The 25,059-nt window shown below is 41.9% G+C and overlaps 1 protein-coding gene across 1 annotated transcript in view; it reads left to right on the plus strand.

The window, feature by feature from the left end:
• Positions 1 to 25,059, plus strand: part of nav3 (neuron navigator 3) — a 182,074-nt gene that overhangs the window by 35,769 nt on the left and 121,246 nt on the right. Inside the window, exons 2-3 of the mRNA XM_085376519.1 lie at positions 15,991 to 16,108; positions 19,823 to 19,875. Coding sequence (XP_085232645.1) covers positions 15,991 to 16,108; positions 19,823 to 19,875 — 171 coding nt within the window. The remainder of the gene's footprint in view (positions 1 to 15,990; positions 16,109 to 19,822; positions 19,876 to 25,059) is intronic.

The following is a 25,059-nucleotide window of genomic DNA, read 5'->3' on the forward strand; positions in this document are numbered from 1 at the left end:
CAGTATTTTGTGTTTCAAAAGTGGGCTCAGTCTAACTTAATTCAGCCATGGATGGAAGGATGGATGGCATCTGCATGCATAACTAATTCAAGTTTTTTTGATTTTTTGTTTGTTTGTTTTAACAAAATAAGGTAAACAGTTTCTAAAAGTCAAGAAAAAAAGAGGGCCCAAGCAACAACCTTGTGGAACAACACAGTAAATTTCTTTGCGGTTAGAATATGTGCCACCGTAGAACACATGACACATTATGTCTTTCCTGAAAGAAAACTCTTCATTAGGGTGAAAGCTCAAGGTGAATTCAGCTGTAACATCTAAAAGAAGTGCTCCTAAGAACTTTTGATTATTCATATGACTATAGCACTGGTCTTTCATATGCACTGATGCTGTATTGGTCTGTGCATGTTGTGCATTTGTGAGATGTACATTCTGACAAAAATGTAAAAAAAAACAGTATGAATATGAAAATTACAGCAGAGAAAGTATATAAGCCTTTTGCTTTCTACAGCCCTCACCTCCACACTGCCCACATTCCCACACACACTAATTTAATTTGTGTGGCTTTATATAATGTCTAATGAGCAGAAAAGGCTGCTTTTCAGTGGAAACATGTAGGACAGAGCATTCTAATAATGGTTTTGCTAACAGCACGCTCATACATTCTGGTGGAAGAGCTGACCTTATCCAAATGCTTTTCAAGGTCTCATCCTTTCTGAAAAGGATTTTGATTCTCCCCCAAGGTCTTATGTTTGTTGAGGGTTCAGTGCCAAGTCATGCTGAAAAACCTCTCTACTGTAGCTCTGGAGGAATTCCTGGGTTTTAGTGTGTACAAGCTACTGCTGCTGCTTTCCAATGTCAATTTTGCACCCTGTTTTTAAATGTTACAAAGTTTTCAATCTGTAAAGAAAAACCCTGAAAGCAATCAAAAGTATCACTCCCTCATAAGCCTTTCTTCCCTTTTTAATCATTTGTTCCCTTTGTAAGACAATAAATGAAAGCATTGCATGGTCAAGCCCCTTTCCTCTGCAAAGAGTGTGTGCTGATGTGTGTCACAGTGCATCATGGCAGCATAAAGCAAAATTTCTTTGCAGGTGTCTTGTCAGAGTTCCGCAACTCTTGGGGTTTTTTTTCTCAGCTAAGTAGGAGGAAACAAATCAATGTTGAATACAGGAACTGTATCCAACCGTGCTGACTCTGAGCCAGAGAAATAGTGACCTGGCAGGTGCGTGCTTGTAATTCTCCACTTTGTCACACTGGTTGCCTTTCAGAGTCTCGATGCTGCTGCATTTTTTTAGGTTTAAATACAGAAAGCTGTTTGTCAAGGTCAAGAGGGAGTGATTTGTGAACTATGTCATGCCTGTGTGGATTTGTGAACTATGTCATGCCTGTGTGGACATGACATAGAAATCACCAACTGTGGTGGTTCTTTTTTATTATGTGATGAGTATTCCTAAATAGCCCCAGTGGGACTTGAACCCTGGAACCTGCCTCAGCTTCGTGACCTCTGAGTGGAAGAGGAGTGAACAGGACCCGTGCTCTTCACTGGTGCAGAAAGCTACAGTTCACTTGCCCCTTTGATCTCTGGACTGTGATGATCAAACTGCGGGCCAGAACTTGGTGTATTTTAATCAACATCAGAATACACTGCATTTCTTCTTAAACATGCACATTTCGGTCCATGCCTACATCAAACGCTGGTTTGAGCGTATACTTTGATCCCAAACGCCCAGAATTGTTTAATTTATGTTTCTGTTTATCCTTTGGAAAGGATTTCAGAAACTGTCTTTCTTGTGCTGGCTAAGACTTCTTTCTGTTTAATGGAAGCTAATAAAATACTGAGTTGTTTACTCATATATATTGCTAGCTTTTATTAATACCACCTCCATTGTCTCAGATGAAGTCTCAACTCTTGCTGCCTATTCTGATGTCAAAAGGTATCCAAATGGCCTTGGTGCAAAGTGTCTGGATAGACCTATTCAGCTTTATTTGGAGCATAATTGGAACCTTCAGAGAGAGTTCTGGTAGAAAGTCTTTGCAAGATAGATTGTGGATGTGGGAGTTTTCTTGATGGCTATCACTGAAGTTCAGTGTCCTCAGCTACTCCACAGTACAGCCTACCATCAGTATTTTTGGACTCTGTCTAACCCAGTGTCTGTGCTGCAATATCCAGTCTTTTTATTGGGCCTGCCCCTTTGACTCTGGGTCTAGACGGAGGGCAAATAGACTGGAAAAACGCTCGCTGTCTCGTCCCAGACACATCTCTCTCCATCACTCTCACTCCTCTGAGAGAAGAACAGTTATCCCGCTCCGCTTCCTCTGAATCGTCTTCTTTTCTGCTTTTTGAATTCTCAGAGCCCCCAATCTGCCACCCACCCCTAGCCCAAGAGGGGTCCGTTACAAATCTGCCTGTCACCCTCGCTGGCATTAGCGTTCTGTTGTCTCTGACTTTGACCCTTCCAGTGAACTGAAACTGCTGTCACTCTAAATCCATTAGGAATGGCTAATAAATAATGTTGTCAGCCGCTGGGTCCGTGCAACTTGATCACACCGTCTCTCACCCCTCAGACCCATCTGCAGAGCCCACCCCTCCCACTTCCCCATTCTCCCTTGGAAAGTGGGAGACACTAATAGGCGACCGACTTAAACAGGGCAGCAGCAGAGAGGAGGTTGCTGTTAACACTCACTTTAAAAGGAGCTTTTAAAACATGCTGTGATGAAGGCCCCTGAGATTTTCAAGCATGATATGATCTTTAAAAAAAGTTCTTTCAGCTGCCCCTTCAACACATCGCCTCTCATAAATGTCCTTCTTGACAAGAAAGGCTGATGGGGAGAGAGATCAAACAAGACTCCATCCCTTCACTGAGCTTGACAAGTCTCTCTTCTGACAGCTAGTGTGCAAAGCCAGGTCTCGCACACTGAGCTCCTTTGAATGCACTTAAAGTTGCATGCTAACAAACTGGCAGGGTTTGCCTCGACCTCGCTGCTACTGGTGAGCCCACATGTCCTGAAGCTTTTTTTTTTTGTTTGGCCCATGTTACTGCCAAACAACAGAATTCAGGACTGCAAGGAACAAGATCACAGGGAATTGGAAAGTAAGCGCCAGTCAAAATAGCTGTTCGTGTTTTCTTTTTGCCCTGGCTGGAAGTTCTGCAGGTTCACGCATAAAAAACATGCCTCCCTCTGTTTCCTTTGTTTTCTTTCTTTGGGTTCTTTCTCCAGTCAGCAGGTGTTTGTCCCAAGTCCTGTTCCTACAGATGTTTTTAGAATCCCAGCTCTGACTTTCTGTTTGCCTTTGCTTTGACTCTTTAATTTTCCTCCACTCTTAGATGTACTTAAAACGGACTTTGTAACACACAACGTAAGTTTGAGTTCAGGGCTAACAAAGCTTCATTTCAACATATTCATCTCAACACGTCTGATCTTTTGTTACCTCTTGCCTCTTTTATTCTTGAACACAGATTTACACACAAATCCATGCACGCCCTCCTTCCTTTGTCTGGACTTTGTTTTTGTAGCTGTGTGGGATGGCTTAGAGTGTGGAAAGGTGTGTGTGTGTGTGTGTGTGTGTGTGTGTGTGTGTGTGTGTGTGTGTGTGTGCGTGTGTGTGTGTGTGTGTGTGTGTGTGTGCGTGTGTGTGTGTGTGTGTGTGGTACAAGAGAAGCACATGCAGAACGGAACCCCTCTTGTTGCTTCATGTCAACAGCTATTAATGGATGAAAACTGCCTTAGAGACCAGTGAGGAAACACTAAAAGTGACACTGGTGGAAGTGTGTTCTTTTGTGTCTGTGTCCAATTTTAAATTTGTCACAAGCAAAACTCAAAACAAGGAAATCCTGACAGACTGCACTCTAACCTCTGGAACAGCTGGATGGAGGGAAAAGAAAAAAAGTTGGTTTATATGTCAAAACAATAACTCTGTCTATTTTTCATCAATTCCTCACATATTATTGACCAAAAAAGATAGATTAGTAAAGGAAAAAACATATTAATGTGAACAGCTGTTGCAGCCCTTGCAGCAGTAGCGTTTGATTGATAGCCTCAGCTATAAATCTCTGTAATCAAAACACCAAAAACAATCAACACACATGAAGACACAATCAATCAACAGCATGTGAGAAAAGAAACTGGGAAAATAAACAAATGCCAACAGTGACACACAAACCAAGAATGAGCAACTCCCAGTCTGAGTGAAAGGAGAAGACACTTCCAGCAGGGCTGAGTGAAAAAAACTCTGTGACTCAGCAGCAGTCACCTGTGATTCAGGGCCCAGTCACGGACCACCAGCTCCAGATGTTTAGTACATTGACACTACACTTACAGTAAATGTCAGGGCTGGTGGGTACTAAGAGCCAAGCTAACCACAGCCGTTATTTAAGCAGTGTTTTTTACTCGGTGTCGGTGTAACTCTTTGATGGCTGCAGATTGCATAAGCTGACTGTTACTGGAACTCTCCCGTGGGTACCAAGCTTCTGTCTGTCTGGGTTCTGTATTTGCCGTGGGTTTTCTTTTTCAGTGGATGAGCACTAGTCTAAAAAATGCAGTCACATTTTTTGTTACACTAATATACTGTTGCTTTTAGTTCCACTCTTTCCTCTGTCGAGACAAATGTTTATCAAATACAATGTGATATTAGATAAAGTTGATTAATCCCCATCACAGATGTTGGCAACTGCAACAACAAAGCACAGCTTGTAGATAAGAGCAGTACAGAGAGGACAGAATAAAGATAAGCATAAATCATTCATCCCGCTATTACCTCTGTTGGTAGCTCATCAAATTAATTAGCTGCTAATTCTGCTGCTTTAATGCACAGTGATTTATGAATGATGTCACTGTAGAATGTAGACGGGTAAGGTTTAACTGAGCTGGTGGAGCCACTGTAAAAACCACGGGGGACTAATGGCACGAGAGAGTTAATGATCAAGGCCATTTTCCTCTGGTCTGCAGGTCCCTCTGCTGGTGCCAGCACAGAACTGGCACGCCAGGCACTGAATGATAACCACTTTGCCCTGGGAGGTGACTAAATATTTGCTGCTAAATGAAAGCTTTGGCTTGTGTTTGACCGCTTCATCAGTTCAGTGACTGTGAATATTAATCAGCATTAAATCTTACTTTCTGCTAAATTACTCTTGGGTATGAGGTATCTCTGCATCGTGAACTTTCTTCCTTGAAGCTTCTCTTTCAAACTATTTGAAGAAGTGCCGTGATGGAATCCCCTGCGTCTGACATTAAAAGAGCTACAGGAAACTGAAGTTTATCGACCTTTTTCGACCCTGTTGATGGCACGAAGAGGTTCATTCATGGCGCACAGATTCTTTTTGCAAATCTCAAGCATATTAATTTCAGCAATGAAAGGAGATGAATGTGAAGAAGCTGTGGAGGTCTGGTGTGCAGAATCTATAGTGTAAAAGAATTTGGGAGACCTTTATATTTGGGTAGATTGAGTCCTTTATTTACCCCAATTTGCAGTGGAAGAAATATAATGGCTGGAAATGGTAAAAGTAGGCAGTTCTTTAGGGCTTTGTGCACCAGGTGGAGTCATAAACTCTGTCAGCTTGCACTGATTTTGAGAATTTACAATATCCCATATTATTTTTAAACAAGTTCCCAATACAATTTACTTCCATGGATTACCAACATCATTAAGTATGCTTAAAAACTGTTGCTTGAAATGAATGCCACATGTCTTTCCATAATGGAGCTAACGTGTCTGGTTTCCTTTCTGCTCTGTGCTCTCATTGTTCACATGGCACTTGAAATGCACAATTAGGGTAATAGCATAAGAGAATCAAAGTTAAGTCATTCCAGCAAATCAGTGCTGCAGTGATTTGCTGGAATGACAATGAGCAGTCTGAGAGGCTTGTTAATAAAAGCACCGAGTAAAGAAAGGTACAGTCAAAATGAATGCAGCAGATATCAGGATGCCCTTACTTCACTGATAGAGCCTCACTGCACTGTAATTAATTCACCAATATCAATAATAACAATCACGAATGAAAAGAAAATTACAAACTATAAGTTATATGTAAAATTAATGGAGATGACTTTCTTTATATTCTGTGTATCGTTTGTATTTTAGATTTAGACGTTTTTGTTTCTACTGTGCGAACATTGACTAGGTGATGAGTAAAGAGGAGAGTAAAACTCAGTCTAAGAAACAAAAAATAATAATAAAACAGCATTGGTAGTATTACAATAAAAAGAGAAAAAGGTTAAAATGTCCATCTTAAATTGCCTGCACCCTGTCTGCTACACAGTCAATTGATAAGTCACACCTTCTGAAAAGACACTGCATCTCACAGATCTGTTGCTTTAAGGCCCGGGCAGGGGGAATCTGGTTTATAGGTTATGGCTGCAGAGAACAGAGGGAAATATGCCTCATTACTAACCAAAGAGCCAAAGCCACTTAGGCTTTGAAGTGGCCAGCCATTTCTGGCTTTCACTCTCAAACAGTGATTCACAGGCGATCCATGAATGACTCATTAAGTTAATTCGTACGACCCTCGGACTGCTTTCAGGCAGCCCGCAGCGCCACAAAAGCCAAATGCTGGTGTTTCTGCTATGGTGCCCTCTACTGTTAGTTCTGTGAAAGATACAGATTACTCAGAGTGATGGAATACGAAGTGTTGTAGAGTGAAACCAGTGTGTGTCAGTCAAGGCTGGAAACCACTCATCCTTATCCCAAAACCTATAACTAATCAAAATATATTTTCTTGCTGCTCACTGATGGAACAAAAAAGAAAATGCACTGCATTGAGACAGAAAGGAGAGAGTGATGTATTTCCCTTTGCTTTTAAGAAACTATTTAATTTAAAGTAAAACCAGCCACTTAAAAGAAATGGCTCTCTCTCATGCTCACGCAGAAGCGTGTTTATCACGGACGACTCACATTGTGCTCTCAGAGTCAATAGTGTACTAAACAATCAGCAGTTTTGCAGTCTGACCCGCTCACTAAGTGGCCAAGCGTAGTGTCGCCATCCTGTCCTCGTCCTCTGAGAGGCTTGTTAATAAAAGCAGGCTCTGGCTCTCGGCATTCTGGCTGCCACCCAATCAAAAACCCATTAATCTAGCAATCTACATTAATTTGTTTCTCAACAAGCAGATGGCAGCCCCGACTGAAACCAAACAGGCATGTGTTGTATACAGCATGTAAATTGGCTAATAAATGGGCTTTGTACGCAAACAATAAAGGCCAGAAACGTCCAGTGGGGCTGATACCTGGTCAAGATTTTAGCAGCTGGTGCAGCATTTCTGCCATGTGCTGGTAAAGGTCTGCAAATCTCAGCAATCCCGTCTCACAAGTGACTTACTGTATGTCTGCGTTTTTTCCCATGTGCATTTGATAAAATGTTTAATTGCAAGTAATTCTTATTTCTTCACAAACAGTTTATGATGGCAAAAGCAACAGTTGTTGTCGGTGAAAGTATTTCCAACTCGTGCCTTACTGGAGCCCATTTGATGCTGTCAACCAACCACAGCCAGTCAAACTCAGCAGCTGACTCATCTTGATTTGATGAAAAATGAGGAAGTGTGACTAATCGGAGCAGGCCAGCGATGACTCACACAGATCATGTCCTCATGATTTGGTTTTTGTTGGAATCGGTTTAGGGAATAATTCAAACCCTCTGGGGGAATGATTTGACGGAGTCGTGGTGGATTGTCATCATGATAAGAAGCTGTTTGTGTCCATATATTTCTAGCAGCGCTTTGTGCTACAACAGGAATAGCTAATGACACGGTAGCCTGTTTGTTTCTTCTGATTTATTTGTGTGTTTTTGACTGGGCGGAGCTTGCAGAGGTCAGAACGAATGATTATAGAGCCCTGTGGCATCCCGGAATAGTTGGGTGACAGCCGGAAGCCCCAGGCCACTTGTTAAGGCCTCTAAACAGGAAAGGCATTCAACACAAGCCCCAAATTAAGGTTGTTATCACTATGGTGAGGTGTATAGCTATCTGGGCCTGTAGAAGGAGCTCATCTGGTGAGCTGAGTGGCTAATTAAGACAGTTCCCCACATGATGTTTACATATCACACAAATACCTGCTGACTGGAAGAGCTGGCTCAAGCTGTACTTGTCTGGAACCTGGATTTGAAATCAACATTTACTTATTCATTTTTTGTGCTGTTGTTTTAGGGTGGATTCTTTTGTAAAGCACAGAATACGGGTGAGCCACGGAGAGCTCATATATTTGTGTAACTGTGTGCGACTGACACTATGCGTGTCTTTCACCGGCACAGTGGTGGCAGCGTCTGGATCACAGGCCACAGAGCCGGCAGGCCAGACGCTGCCTCACTTGCTGCGGTTTCCATGGTAAAGTATTGTACTGTTTGCGTCTGCGTGCGCAACCGTCTTATAAACCTCCATGTGAGCGTGCACTGTGCGCGTGTGACCTCGCCGGCATCTGTTGCAGTCAACATGTACTTTGGAGGAAGAGATGATTCTTTGAGCACACAGCTGCGATTTAGTGTGTTTGTGGGACTTGTAGTAATTTTCTTTTAATCCCAGTAATAAAACCTACTGTAGAGCGAAGGACATTATATAACAGTGGTAAAATAAAATGATTCAAAAAACCGAAAATATATGACTAAAGTTTATGCATATAATAAAATATATGAAGTTCCTTTATTCAGAGAGTATAGGAAGAAAGACACTGCCAGATTCCATAATACACACTTACTCATGCCTGGATCTGAACGTTGCATTGTAAATATTGTGATTTCAGCACCTCACCTTTCTGTTTTATAGCTGTGCAGTTTCAACGATCTGTTAGACCTGAAGATGATGCAAATCTACTCCTCTGGCTCCTTGTTTGGTGTCACAGCTTCTAGCTGAGAGTGTGTTTGGAGGTTGGATAAAAATGACTTCCTCAAATGGCGGTCATGGGGTTCTGTCTTATAAACATAATTTAGCTGCTGAGTTGATCCAGTGATAGTGTGCTTCGTATAAAGAATCTCACCCCCAGCGGTCCGTTCATCTCGTAGCGAAGGTTAAAGTTGAGCAGAAAATGGATTCTTAAGTGCTGATGCTCGTAGTCACAGCCCCAGAGTTATATTATACTTGGTGTTTTATAGTTAGCGTAACATTTAGTTTTTTTTGTGCCAGGCTGGCTTTGTAAAACAGAATGATAAGAGATATTTGAGCCTTTTTCCTGGCACAGAGTGATGGAAAGCAAGATGTAATAGTTCCCCTCTGTGCTACCTTAAATTTTGCTGCTTTGGCAAATGATTGTCTGTAATTGGTGCTTATAACCACAGACAGTTTATCAAATTGGCCAACAAACTCATCTCTGTCTGAATACGGTCTGCCTGCCGCTGTCTGTCTCTAAATTGTGTTTGTGCTCATCTGTCTCGAGGCTGTTTTGGAGCTGCCGCTTCTTTTCCTTTTTGTCTGGCTAGCATCCCTCTCTCACTCTCCATCTTCCTCTCCTTGCTCTTTGGCCTTCAGTCCTGCTGAACTACAGGAGATCAGCGCTGACTGACGCGCACAAGCACATCCAGCATGGATTGTGTGTCCAAACCTCTCCCAGCCGTGCAATTATGTCATTTTCTGCTCAGGGTTTCCCCTGAAATGACAATGTGGCTTGGCAGATTGTGGCATGAGAAAGTGATGACTGAATGTTTCAGGTTTTAGCAGCATGTGCTTCTTTAGTGTTATCGGCTGATTGCAGTGATGTCATGTGGTCAGCACTAGCCTGAAAGTTACAAATTACTGCTTTGACTCGTTTAGAATAGCTTAGAAAATGTATAAAATGTACTCACACTCACATTCTACTCTGGTGCTAGTACTGCATGTCCATTGTCTGCCATGGAGATGCTCAATAAATTTGAGTGGTATAAATGGATCCAGCTGGGCGAATTTGCAGCAAGACGTTGAAACAGACACACGTTTAATCGGTTTTCCTTGGAAAAGATAAAGCCAAGCAAACAGTGATGCACACTGAATAAATTCACAGGAAATGTTGAGTAATACTTTTATTTAAGAGCCCAAGAGCAAAGAATTAAGGAGAATTGACTTAATTAGCCTCTTCTTCCTTTTCTTTTAGGCTTGCATAAACTGTTGTTCTCGTTTATTCTTTAATTTTTATCTTTTGTGTTTTGTCCCCGGGTAACTCTGATTCACCATTCTTGTAAATTGAACGTGACTGTTCTCTCAGCCCCACATATCTGAACCCAACATATCCAGGCTTGGCTGTGATTGACAGCTGGCATAACAACAAAGGTGCTTCCCACTCATCCCGTTCATGGCCTCCAGATTTTAGGTCCAATCCTGTATTTTTCTGCAGAATTATACATCCTGTAAATAAAGTTCTTATTTTTGATCCCTCATAGCGCCAGGCTGGCCACAAAGAAACTTTGAGTCTATGATTTGTAAACTCCCCCCACTTGGGTTTTTGCAAGATTGGAGTAAAACCTGCTGGATGGCCGCCTGCTCTTATTACCTCTAGATTAGGTGGGCTTGAAGGTCTCTCTCCCTCTCTCTGCTATGCCAGAACAAGATAATGAAGATGTGAGGTAACATTTTGTGAGTCAGACTTATCCCTGGAAACACCAGGAAGGTTTTCATGGTAGAAATGGCTTCCAGCTGCTTTGATAATGCAGCTGCAGATTGTCAGTTGCTCCCATTCCAAAAGTTATTGCCCTGAAATGTCATGGCTCCCTCTGGTTTGGAAGTCGTCTTCAGCAGAACTTCAGAATGTCGAGCGTTATGCAAGTCATTGTTTTTACTGAGCCTACAGAAACAGATTGACGCTTTTGCTTCCTCCAGAATTTGCTATTTAAAGAGCATCGGCTTAGATGCACTTTACATCTTAAAAAGTTCAAGCCACTCAAACTCGACAGTCAGAAATGATGACCTCCACTCTTCCTTAGCTGGCTCTCTGTAGCACACTGCTTTCAAATTTAAAATCAGTCATTTACTGAACTTTCTTCAGCACTACTTTGCGATGCCTCACTCTACTTGAATAAGTTTACTGTTACTTTATTGGATTGTCTGACATTCTCTGCGAAGAAAGACCTGTGCAGGATTTGATGCTTGAGCTCTGCTTTAACATTCATGTGCTGAAGTGCTTACCTTTATAGAGCATTTGCAGCCAGGTATTACAAGCACAGTGCCAACCTGCTGACTCTTCTGCTGAAATTATTCTTTCGCACATTCAGGAGAAGAAATTGTCAAATTCTACTTATTTGGATCCTATCAGAGATCACCTGTCAGCTGAACAGTACAACCAGTACAGATTTTCTGTTGAGCTAGAGCTTTTGTGGATATCTTTTTTTTTTTTTTTTTTAACCAGTGTTGCTTCTGTCTGATCCAAGCAGCCCTTGGTTTGTCATGAACCAGACGTAGATGAAGTAGAGAATGGTGGCGGAACCATTGATTCCATTGGCTCACTGCTCGTTTACTTAATGCGGCTTCATGTTGTGTTTAATTACATTTAGGACCCATGCGGGAGCGGCACTGGTGCCAAGTTGGTTTCTGAGCCAGTGCAGCCACAGAAGAGACGTCTCTCTCCTGGCTTGCATATTTCAAACGGCATTACACAGCTAAATGTCCTCCGAGTGACTGTGTATCTGCTCCAACTCCTTGAATGCAATTAAGCTCTTAATTTATTAGACAGCTTTGGAATGATGCCCTGATTAAAGAGGCCATACATTAACAGTCATTCAGTAGAAGTACATTAATGAATACAGTGAGTACTTTATAGGTGAACTTCCTCTCTTCCCCATTTGTGCCTCATTCCTGCATCTCATCTTTCTCTTTTTACCTGGCTCCCCCCGGAGGCTGAGCAGCGCCACTGCAGACTCTGCCAATAGTACCTGCGTAGCTGTAGTCACTGCATTGTGATCAGGACTGTTGAAGGCAGTTTGTCTGCTCCGGGGGTAAGAGCTGCTTGTTAGTAGTATTTGGGAAGCCTGGTGCGCTAGGGGACAAGAGAGGTCTGCAGAGCAGGTGGAGAAAAAGAGGCGAGAGCTACTTCATGTGGTACCAATAAGGATAAGATCACCAGAGATACTGGACTTCTGCTGATTGATGCTGGCTGCCGAAAGAGAGAAAGAGGAAGGAGGGTGGCCAGGAGGAGGGGGAATAATTGTGTGTGTTTACTTGCATATGAGAAGCTGGGGCATTTGGAAATTGTATTGTATGCATGCGTGTGTTGTCTCACCCAGCATGTGTGTCAGTCTATGATGTCAGTAGTCTCAGTCAGCACCACTGAAGGTGGCGTTACTGCTGATGTTTTGCCTCTGTCGTAGTGCCAGCTGCTGCTTCCCAAAGCAATTGGGACTCAGCGAGGAGGGGTTAACGAGTACAGGAGGCTGACAGACTCAAATGGGAGTGAGCCGGTGCTCACGCAGTGACAGGAGGCAAGCTTCTTGAGAAATGTTTCTTTGATGTGTGCGCTTTGTCAGAAGCTCAGAGAGCAGAGAAGAGATAGTAAGACCAGATGGTTGAGGAGACAGGTGAGGAGAGCTCCCAGGTCAATGTTGGAGTCAGGACTAGAGTTAGATTTCCAAACATCGGCTTGTTTCATTCTTACCTTTTTCTTTCTAACTGAAGTTGGAGTGAGAAACGGAGAGTCTTTATTTCTTTTAGTCTCTCTTCATGTTTGCCATGCTGTGCCTGAGCTCTACTGAAGTTTATTTTTTTCCCCTCTTTGAAGCCGATCAGCTGACTGCAGATATCCCAAAATGCCCAGACACAGATCTGGAACAACATAAGACGGTTTTTCCTACAGCAAAAGGCGTTACAGCAATGTCTCCGTGTGTCATATAGTTTCATAGCTTGGTGGCATTGTGGACAAAAGCAAAGTGGGTTTTCCAGTGTGGTGGTGTATGCTTTCCCAACATATTTTAGTTTGAATGTGAATCTTTAAGCAAACACTGTTCAAAAGTGGGATGGTTAGTAGTACAAAACAAACATTCGAGGTGACTCAGCATTTTTGAGTAAGCTGTCACAAACTTGCTTACATTGTACAACTCACATTTCCTCCACAGGAAAAGTGAATATCTTAGTCCACTTATGCAATAAAGTAAAAGCAAGGTAAAGTTTGTGGTAAGTTTTACTAAAACTGTCGCACAAGTCGATCTGTTTGTACAAGTTTTTGCAAAATTCCCCCAACCCACACAAAATGTGTAAACTAACCTGTTTATTTTGTGTTTGGAAGCCATTTCAATCAATTCAGAAATTGTTTGCATGTTCATTCAAGTTATTGTAACAGCGTCGCCTTGGTCCCCGATTTGATATTTCATCTGCCTCGTTTGGTCTGTCGAGCATTCTTGGAATCTCATTCAATGAAACATTACAATTATCAGTCTGCAAGATGAACTGCCACATCATGGCAAACAAAGTTTAAAATTCAGAAAGTAAACATGTTGATAATGCACACCTCTGAAGATGTTGTTTACATTAGAGTCATACCCCTCAAGGAGCTGCAGCAGATGCAGAAGCAGCTGGCTATTTTAGCCTTAATTTCACCCAATTTATTGAATCTGCTGAGTATCACACCTTCCTCAAGGGATTACTCCCTCCAAGTTCATCCACCTGTTTTATATTTGCAAAAACAAAAGTTCTTTGGGCTTCCCTGAGGTGTCAATACACTGAAAGCAGACTAATTCTGATTCATATGAAGCATTTAACCTTAACACTGCTCTACCAAAGAGTGCTGCCTGAGAGAGTCTGACCTCTGTTAGATTAATAGATGAAACTTGCATCTTGACTCTCTGGTTATGCCTTCTTCTTCTGCAATGGTCCAATGGCATCTAACTGGAGAATTATTGCCACCAGCTGTTAAATTTGACAAACTGACCAGTTCAATGAGTAGAAGTGAATAATTTGCCATTTTTTTCTTGATTTTTTTTTTTTTTTTGAATTGTCTACCCAAGTGTGTCTTATGGAAACTTGACCACTGCTCACATGAGTGTGTCTGGTTGCATTCCCCCGCAGAGGCCTTAAACATCTCTTTCCTTATCCTTAAAAGGGAACAGGAACAGAAGACGGTGGCTGCTAAATATGACACAAATCAAACCCCCGTTCCTTCATCTTTGGTCTTCAGTTTTGAGCTTGTGTCGACTAGATGACCTTAGCAGTTGAGCAGATTTTGCAAAAGCCTTATTGAAATTTCCTGCAGCCTGCTGTGATTGTAGCTGCCACACACTCTTTATTCCTTTTTTTCCACACACTTCGCCGCCCCCACCCCGTCTCTCTTTCCTGTTTGTTTACTTGCCCCCCGATGGGACGCGGTTTGCATTTACAGTGTGTTTTTCAGTGCGTCTACGCAAGTCTCCTCATTTGCGAGCGTGCGCCTCTTTTTTGCGACCAGGTCTTAACGGATGTCTGTTTTCCAGCATTCATATTGAAACGGGAGTTTCCCCGATGACGGCTCTCATTTTTTCTGGGTTACACTTTACGACTTCTCATCATGGACAAAGTTGCTGAAGGAAACCACAACAGATACAAATGTATGAGAGGCGGCAACTTTAAAGGAGCAAACTTCCCGCTTCCAAGAAAAAGAAAAGAGCGGGGGAGAAATGCTTTTAATTGGGAGCAGCGTGTGAGGTAAATGAGGGGATGTGAGGATTACTTCAACATGGGAAATGGTTGGCTTTTATGGAAATTTCTTAGGAAATGTCTCAAATTTGAGCTGCTGTGTAGCTTCATGTAGACTTGTTATTCATGATTAAATCTCAAAGTTCAACTCAAGAGAATCTGATCCTTTTTTAAGTTGTAGATTCCTACCCTAATGGATGATCTTACATTTTTGAGGGGATTTTCCCTTCACAAAGTCATTCTTGCTGTTTAGGTCTGTGTTGGATTTTTTTTTTTTTTCATCTGGGATTACAAGAACAGCTTTAGCAAGCAGCGCTGTAGCAGTTGGTGTCTTTATATGGGCTGCTGCTGCATCTCCATTCGAGCCTTTTAGGACGAAAGACTTCATCTATGGCTGTCTATTAAAATCTGCATCAAATGCACCCACATCACAGTGGGAAGAGCTGGTACTGCTGCCTGACTCTTAGTCAGAGAAGTCTGGAAGGAAATCTTGAAGATTGAAGGGCAAGGGTAAAGTTTGCAAGCTAGAGGGAAATCCTTGGCCCTGCATAGCCACTGATTCTTCTGTATAGTGCATGGGGCCAAGCACTTGGAGGCCAAATGTGATTCACATCTTTCATCTCTGGAGCCTGGTGAATGTGCAACAGCTGTCAAGACTTATCTGCATCTCAACAGACAAAGCTTCACTTATCAGTCAGCTTATGGGCTTTAATGAAAGATAAAGATTCTGTTAAGAGTTTTAGGCGACAATGCAAAGGATTGTATGACTTGCTGCCCTTCCAGGTTTGAAAGATTCAGTTAGGAAGTGAATTCACCTGTTCCTGCAAACATCTGGATCTGTGTTTTACACATCAAGGAAGACTTTTCAAATCTGTTCTGAGTTGTTTCAAATTTGTTTAGCAGTGTTCTAGTTTTCTGGGTGTTCATTAAATATTCTGTATAGAAACACAGAGTAGTTGTGCAGTCTGTCATTTTAAAATCAAATGCCAGCATCAGATAGAGAACTAGTATTAAGGATGAAGTGTGTGTTTGTGTGTTTGTGTGTTCGTGTCTGGGCCCGAATGTCAAACCTTGATGAAATATTTGTGCCTGAGCAGCAAAGATGTGCAAGGAATCCGAGTGTTTGAACATTATTCCCTGGCAGGCATTTACCACTTTTCTTGTAAAGTGTGAGGAGCAGAGCAGAACGCTGTTATAGGATGGATGGCGGGGAGGGGATCTCAGCACTGGTTTTGTGATTGAAGGCTATCACAGTCAGCAAGGTTCAAGTAGCCTTTAGAGCAAAGCCACAAAACTCAGCATCCCTTCCTTTCTGCCATTCAGTGTAGAGTCTTTCTTAACTTTTCGACATCCCGTAACTAATGTTATGATTTGTTGGGATCCTGTGTGGTGTAACTAATGGGTCTAAAACAATACACACAAACTGACAGAGTGTTTGTTCTGTTGTTACAGATCTACACAGACTGGGCCAATCACTACCTGGCCAAGTCTGGCTGTCCGCGTCTCATCAAGGACCTGAGCCAGGATGTCACCGATGGAGTCCTGCTGGCACAGATCATCCAGATCATAGGTGAGCATCTGTGTGTGTTCTCTTTCAGTGTTTTAACTTAATCCACTTTTGTGCAGATCACAGTTAAAAAGGTAAAGTAGATACAGTCATGAAGAGACAGAAACACTGACTTCTCTCATACAAACAGTGTACAGTCTTGCTTTGAGTCTAACTTTCAATATTTAAAAAAAGAATATTAATGAAGTACAGATGGATGAAGCCCATGTATTACCAACAGAGTGTGTGTGTGTCTATAGTTTGCTCTGTTTGGTGGATGAATCGACCACCCACTCACTCACACAAACACACAGACACAGTATTTGAGCTTTGTTGTGGTGAGTTGGAGCGAAGCCGTTTCTCAGTCTGAAATTTGGGCCAAATCACAGCAGCTCTTTCTTGTTTTGGGTGCTGGGCAAACTATAAGAGCACAGATCTATAACTCACCCATGGGTGCAGAGGCATGTGTCTCCCATTGGAGTACAGAGAGTCTTTACTTCTCTCTCCCTTTCTGTTGGTCTCTTTTTTTCGTGCCTCATGTCTCTCTGGCTTGTTGCACCCTGCTTCTCTCCATCCTTGATTCCCTCACTCTGTTTTTTTCTCCTTCTGTTCCTGTTTTCATTTGACGACACCTTACTGTGTAACATGTGTGAGAGATTAGGATTAAATAGATGGAATAAAACTGCAGCTGCTGATATCGGTCATGATTTTTGCAGTCTCAGCAGAAATTGCACAGAGAAGGATTGACTGAAGACTGGCCAGTGATGTTGTTGCAGTGGGAGGCAAACAGTTTCCTGACACAAATAAATAGACCTCCTATAAATTTTGGGATAAGTGGATAAATTGGGTGGACCAGGTCAACTGACTGTTTCTATTTGGTTTTGTACTAACTTCAATTTCAGTTAAAATACAATTGTTATGAAGACTCAGAGTAAACCTCCTCCTCTAAGACCAAAATCCTTCCAGTAGTTTGAATAAAAGGTGATCCCAATCTAACATTACAGGGGTTCCTCCTTTGCCTGTTTTCCACCTTTGCACCAGGTTTCTTATTTTTTAAATTTAGATTTTTTTTCTTTTAATTAAATGTCAAAATACAAAAAAAGACAAGAAAAAGTCAGACAAAGACATGGAGTGAGTATGTGGATCAGACACATCAAATGATTCTTTTCCTTTGTCTTTGGATAACAAATCATAAAAACAGTCCAGTTGCTTTTTTGGCATCTTACGTTTACAATTAACTCTACAAAAGCTTCTCAAAAGCTGTCCATCATTTGTTCAGTGAGTTTTTAAGATTTGGAAATAATCTCAGAGTCTGGCACAAGTTACAAAACACACCATTGATGCTCTCACAACAAACCTATTCAGCTGCAGTAAGGCACCCCAGAGCCTTGCTGACATTGGTGGTCCATACAATCCCAAACATCTTCTCCAAAAAGGAAATACTTTGCAGCATTCCCAAAATGCATGCACATAAGTGCCTCTTTCAGTCCTTCATTTCCAGCATAAACCATCTTTAATCAAAACCATTTTATGTAAGGGAACGAGGATAGTAATATCAACTATTTTGTATTAAATAAATTCGCCTTTGGCTTCCCTGGCAAATTTCCGGCTTTTGGAAATAATGTTCTCCGATGACTCATCATGGAACGTGAAGGTTTTTTTCCCCCCAGGTTATCCTAAGACTGCTGATGTTCCTGTTTGTCCAGGGACACCTTTCATACCATGAGGATGCTTTGTGGTATATTGTTGGAAGTTGTAAATGACACAGCATTGGGATAGTTCCTCGATGCAGCTGGATATTTCTTCTTATATAATCCCTTATTTGTTGGCGTTTCCAAAAATTACCAGATCCCACCAAATTCTGTTTTTCCTTGAGTGTAATAAATAAAATAAAATCACCTTCTTTGAAGAAACCATCAGTTTTGACACAATTTCTTAACCACTGAGCCCCACAAATAGTCTGTTTATACCAATTCTTATTTTGGTATTAAACCACATAGAGGAGAGATTCTACATTTTTATACAATACATTATATTTGTTCACATTGTCATAAAATTAGGTTTACTCCTGCTTCATAGCTTGAGTTTATACTTATAAAGGAGTAAAGGGAGAGGGAAGTTCTCTTTCAATCAAGATCCAGTTCAAACTGAATTTTTCCCAGTCCAGTGTTTGGCCAGCTCTGCCATTTCGATGACGTGCTGTAGGATCCTACACGTGTGGCAGTGATAGACGTGCTAATTTTGTCCAGAGTTTCCTCCATTCCAAAGAAACTGTTTGATCGTATTATTATATCCAAATAACAACTGCTGCAGAATACACAGTGGATCCATGACAGTTGTATAATTTATCTGTGGGGCTATAATCATCTTTCCTGTTTACCTTCCCCACAGTGTGAGTTGTATCCTGCTCTGATTATCCAAATTAACTTTTGATTTTATCTAATAGAATTTCTAAATTAGTGGCAATGATCTCTGAAATATTGGGATTTAATTTGATTCCCATGCATTTCATTCCTTTAGACAGCCATTTGAACTTCAATGAGGGCAATAAATTAAGGAAGCAAGCTGAAGATGTTGGCATGGCTTCTTTGGCTTATGGCATTTAATTTTGCAACCAGATTATTTAAAAATCCACCTCCAATAATCCTAATAGAGAACAGGAGCATCATTGCACCAGGTTTCTTGACATTTGGCTTTGTGGTGTTTGCATAATCTTGCTGACAGACAGACAAAGAGCAGTAAAAACATACCACCGCCTCAGCTTTGACTTAGCAGAGCGAGAAGGGACCAAGTAACCAAGCTGTTTTCACACACATGTCAGGACATTTTTAAAGGATCATCTATCAAAGACGCTGACAAACAGTGCCATCCTGACGTTGTTCAGCTTATGCATTATTTTGGACGGCAGTAACACATGTAGTGTTGAATGAGCTGCTTATAAGCCTGTATTCGGTTAGACCCTGAACACAGGGCAGGACTTCAGCAGCCAAATGCAGTCCCTGCTGCCATGCTAGCTGCTGGTAGTAAATTCCTCCCAAACTGACAACTGGCTAAGCTGCCTGAAACCACACAGTAATAATGAGTAATTCATCACATTTTTCAAGTAAGTTACCCAGCAGTGGCTCTTATATAATAAAGTATTAGCATCTTTCAGACACTTTTCTCTCACACAGTCTTTTTCTTCTTCTGGCATCTGTCATAGCTTGCTCTCTCCTTTTTTCTCCATCTTCATCAGTTTGGCAAAACTTTGTGTGGGACTCTCTCTCCTTTCTTTTAAACACACACACAGACACACACATGCACACACACTTTCTTGTCTATGTGCTTAGTTTCTTCCTTTCTGCAGTCTGTCTCACTAAATCTTCTCCTGTCTCACTTCCTTACTCTCACATTCACGCCAGCGTCTCTCCCTCTCTCCCCCTTTCTCCCACACACACACACACAGATTGAAACTTTACCCCTCCTGCAGACAATGAGGCCAAGCTGGCCTGTCAGTAACTCTCTGGCGGCAGCTGACGAATTAGGTAGCTTTGCTTCCCAGACCTCTCCGGAGTTGATCTGCACCTTAACTCGCGCGTGTGCGCTCACGCACTCACTCATGCACTCTCCAGCGCTAATCTCAGAGTTTTCCTGCTGTATTTTTTACCTTGAACTCAAAAGTCCCTGGATGTCAGGATGTTAAATTTCAGTATGGGTCTACTGTAAAAATCTCATGTCTTCATTTCCTTTCTCATGCAGCGAATGAGAAGGTGGAGGATATCAATAGCAGCCCCAGGAGCCAGTCGCAAATGGTGAGTGCATTTTAGCCTAACTCTTATATTGTTTTAAAGCACTGTTGCATGAGAGCGGCTTGTTAATGAGTATTTATCTGGTAAGACAGATTTGGCAGCATTTAGGAGATGCCCTCATCAACAGCGACTGACAGCATTATAAACCTGTGGATATAAATATATTAACAGAGACAGTGTTGTCATGAGCAGCTCTCACTTCTATTTGGATTTAAGTGATCAAGAGCTAAGATAAAGTAATGGTTTCATATATTATTTGAGTGAGAAAAAGTTACATTGTATAAAGTACTCACACTTGGTTTGAGTTTGCAATCTGTTGGTTTTGTGCTGATTTTTAAATGCAGACTGACTAGTTAGCAGTAGTAGTAAAACTGATTCAACTAGTTCCCTTTATAATACGCTTTGCTGTTGGCAATTCTTTCACCACCTCTTGTATATGCAAAGTCTCACTTCTCCTGAACCCAGCCACAGATTTCTAGCAGTAAATAAGAGTCATATATGATCAGAGCCCCTCATGACTCTTGTTTTTCTGGTCAGAAAGATGGTGATGACCACTTTAACCGCAGTTGACCAACTGACCAAAAACAGTTTCATCTTGGACTTCTTTGCCATTTTGAAAAATCTGTATTTCTGGCTGCTCTGCGGCTGAGTGGTGTTGGCAGTGTCGTGTTTCCCCTCTGTTAATGAGATGACGGCTGCATAACCGCTGATTTTCGTCACTGTGAGATAATTACCCCTCACTTTAACCAGAGTTGACTAAGTGTTTATGTAGTGTTGGTTTGCCCTTGGCATCTGCCCTCCTGCCATTAAAAGTGACTAAAGCAGTTTTAGCTGCTCTGGCTTGCTTTCTTAATAAAACACTGGGGGCGACGAGTGTGTTTGGTCCCAACGGCGTGTGTCCTCTGTGTGTCAACCTTTGTCATAGGTGTACCACAGTGTCTCTTTGTGCTATTTTCTTATATGGATCAATTTTAACAGATGGACTTCCACACAAGGCAAGAACATTTATTTGATAAAATCACTGTTTCTTCCCAAAAGCATCCCATTACCAGAATGAACCGAAACATATTTCTACAACTTGTTTCACACAGCAGTTTTCAGCTGTTCCATGGTGAGTCCAGCTGTGGTGAAAGCAGACTGTGCACTATGTTGGAAAAACAAGTTTAAAGAACCAGGAAGGAAGAAAACGTTAGAGTCATCAAGACCTTGCAGACCCCTAATGTGTGTGAGAGTTCACTGTGTTAAAACCTGCAAAAATAAAACTCTTGCAAATGTATTTTTCTTGTCACATAAAATGATTCTAGTCCTGCCTGGAAACAGCTGAATCCAGACTCTTGCACTGGTCACTAAGGGCAAGCTTCTGCAGCAATGCAAGTATGTGTTTCGATACGCCAGCGTTCGCTCCGGGTGTTTGTGTGTGTTCGTGCAGTTTGCTCTTTGTCCCAGTCGCTTACTAAGCCCATTGATCCACCACCTGCTCTGACTGCAGAGGGTCTGGCCAGCTTGGGAAAAAGTTTGAGGAAGCACAGTTGCTTATAGAGTGAGTGAGAAAGGAAGGAAATATCTGTCACGCACATACAAACAACTCTACAACGATGCAGCCAACTAGCAGTGTTTGAAGGTTTTTACAATGGCAGATACTGTAAAATAGCAGCTTGCTAATTAGGATATGTGAAATCATGTTAATCTTACATTTAAATTACGTGTTAAGCACAAAGCACTCTAAGCACCAATGTGTGTAAAGTGAAGCAGGAGTCTGTTAAGTTCACGCTAACCTTCATGGTCAGGTGGATGCAGCTTCTATGATTTTGTCTTTCTTTTCATGTACAGTTAAATTTTCAGGTCCCGTTTCAGATTGTAAAAGACTCAAAGTATTGTGAAACAACGCTAATAATCAGTTCTTACTTCATTAAAACTTTATGAAAAATAAAGTTAATTAAAGCTGCAAGCAGCGTTATGAGGGCCCTCGCACCCCCGGCGCGTCGAGCCACGCCCAACACCTGAAACCAGCACGTCCGATCTGATGTCACATTGATGGAATTCATGCATTTAACCACCAGCTAACATTTCATCTCATTCATTCATGATTAGTTAGGCGTCCCACTAGGTGGCGCTCTATTACTGACAAATGGCATAACAAACATTTCCGAGCTCGAGTCTCATCACGCCTATGACCTTTGGGAGAGATTGAACATTGTGTTTTTGATTGACAGCAGATTACTGCTTTTTGGCGAGTGATTGAAACCACGTGCCGCCATTACCACCCCGTTTCCCTGAACGCAAAAAGCTTCGCAATTTAACATCACAAAGGTCTTTAGATTCCACACACTGGAGATCGCATCAATCTGATGAAATCCCTTGGAGGAGTTCGTCAAAGAACGGTGCCTGAAAAGAGGGGAAATTGTTGCCAAAATTGCACATTAATTTTAAAATGGCTGACTTCCTGTTGGATTTGGGATATTGCTCCAAGAGACTTTTTTGTACATCTTAATATCTTCCATAAGCTTACCAGGTTTCAGACTCATACATAAAACACAGAGCAGGGGCTGTGGTTTTGAAATTTTGTAGGGGGCGCTGTGGAGCCATTTTGGGATATTCAATGAAAATGATCACATAGCAAAAAAGCCCTCATCACATTGGAGGTATGCACCAAATTTCAAGACTTTTTAAACTTTCCAAGCCCCTGAAAACCCACTTCATTGTTCATGGTGAACAGCGTTGCCACCAGGGTGCACCGTTCAGTTTAAAGTCACAATTTTCGCACTAAAGCATCATGAAGGACTGATTGTGATATTCACCGCTTTTGAGGTGGCCACGATGAACCTGTGAAAATCAGTACAACAAAATTAAAGCCATGACATTTCCTGTTGCCACTAGGTGGCGCTGTGCGTATTCCCGACAATGGGCACATCAATCCGTTCAGGGCGGGTCTGACATCATGCCTGTAAAGTCTGGTACTGATCAGACTGGATTTCATTGAGTTATACCAATTTGTTTCTTCATGGCGTGACATCAAAGTTCGCCATTCTGCTGGGGTCACACCCTTTCGCGAAAACTCACAGTTTTCACTGTAACCCAAGACCAACTTCTTAAGGCTTCCCTGGAGAAATTTGAGGCTGCAGATGTCACCCATCACAATACTGTACCCCAAAGTGTAAAACATGACATTTCCTGTTCCCACTAGGTGGCGCTGTCCCTGATGTCAAATATGGCAGTTGAAATATGTTCAGGGGTGGAGCCTTATCATATGTGTTCACTTTGGTCAAGGTCAGAAAATGTATGACAAAATGAGAGGCAATAAGATTTTCATGGCGAGACATCGAAATTCGCCATGGCGCCACGGCCTCACCATATTGTGAAAACTCAAAAGCTCCGCAATTTAACATGGCCCAGGTGTGTAGTTGACACTGACCAAAGATGAAGCTTATACGACCAAATCCCAAGGAGGAGTTCGAAAAAGTTCGAGGCATGGAACTGGCAAAATTAGAGCCAAAATGTCACCTTCACGTCCAAATGGCGGACTTCCTGTTGGGTTTGCGTCAATGGGCCCACAGACTTTTGTTCGTCTTGGCATGATACACATGTGTGCCAAATTTCATACATGTAGCTCAAACGATGTGGTCGTAGGGCTGCATTTAACAAGGCATAGGTGGCGCTGTAGAGCCATTTCCCAGTGCTCATATGTAAAACCATTAAAATACACAATTTTTCACCAGACCTGGCATGTGTGCAAAATTTCATGAGTTTTTGACCATGTTTAGGCCCTCGGAAAGGCCGTTGTTTTGCCTGAATAATAATAATAAGAAGAAGAAACGGAGCAGATACAATAGGGCCTTCGCACTCTCGGTGCTCGGGCCCTAAAAACAGAAGTCACAGTCTAATGTGTGTGTTCACGTAGCAGTGATCAAGTCCAGGTTTGCCCATTGGCTGCTTTATGTTTTGTCTGTATGAACATGATCCCAGATTGCAAACTGCTTTTGCCTTGGCTTCACCAAATGAACTGTATTACCCTAAGAGATAAATGTGATAACACTTGAACATATGGTGGCTTTCCGAGAGCAAAACAATGTTGTTTGGGTTGCCTATCCTGCGAGCTCGACCACTAACATTAATTTGAAACATAAGTTACTCACTGACAACTTTTCCCCATATCAAGCTATTTTTTTCCTCACTCTTGGCTGTGTATTTATGACATGAGCTGTGAATTTTGGAAATCTGCCACTGGCCACCTTACACCTGGAGCTTAAACGCCTTGGCCAGAGACATGACAGTAGCAACAGCTGTCAGTGGAGGGACAGATGAGTCTGATTTACTTCCTCTGCACAGCTTTTCCCCCTCATTTGGGACTTTAGGCGGTGATCCTGGAGTCACAAGCCTGTTTCTCTAACTGGTAGGTCGCTGGCGCTCTGTCGAGTGGAGCGAGGCCAACTGAGCAGCTGCTGGAAGATGATGAACAGAAACCAGCACGACATCAGCATCTGCAAGCTCGTCTGCTAATCTACATACATAATGCGCTCTTTTTTTCCCCTCTAAATCCTTGTTCACAATACAAAAAGGGCCACAGGTCAGTTGAAATCCAGTCACTTCCAGCAGTTTTTTGTTTTGTTACAAACAAAAAATGTTGTTGATATTTATTTGGTCTTTGAAGTGAATTGTGTAAAATGTGCGTTTCATAGTTATCTTCTACAAACAGTCAGTACAGTCCAGTCATTTTCCCCCTTCTCATGTTATTTCATGCAAGCATGCTTTATCATACAAGTGAAGGGTAAAATTTAAAGTATATTCCATTGAGTATAGATTTCACAGTCTTTGCGTTTCGTGTTGACCTCTCACACTTAGCTAGCCAGCACACTGTGGAAGTCCCTTTCCATCGCCCCTGAGTTCTTGGCCCTTATAATTACAAGACTAAAGGGTATTACCTTTGACTGCTCATGGGCTTGTGGGATAATATGCTGAAGAACAGTGGAAGTATGAATTATTAGAAACTCTTTTCAAGTTCTCTTCACTGGTCTAATTTGCTCTCATTAAGAACAATATGTTAAAGAGTCTGATCTTTGATCGCCTTACTAATACAGTGTATAACAAAAGCCTCCATTTATCTCATGCATAACACTGAAATGGAGATGGAAATAGCACAGCTGAAGCACAGTTAAGCTTAACCTTTTAAATAATACACTTGAAGTTATA

Source organism: Diplotaxodon limnothrissa, linkage group LG17 (assembly GCF_057381915.1).
Source record: "Diplotaxodon limnothrissa isolate DT_005_m linkage group LG17, D_limnothrissa_male_GT1.1, whole genome shotgun sequence".
In the NCBI taxonomy this organism is placed as follows: Eukaryota; Metazoa; Chordata; class Actinopteri; order Cichliformes; family Cichlidae; genus Diplotaxodon; species Diplotaxodon limnothrissa.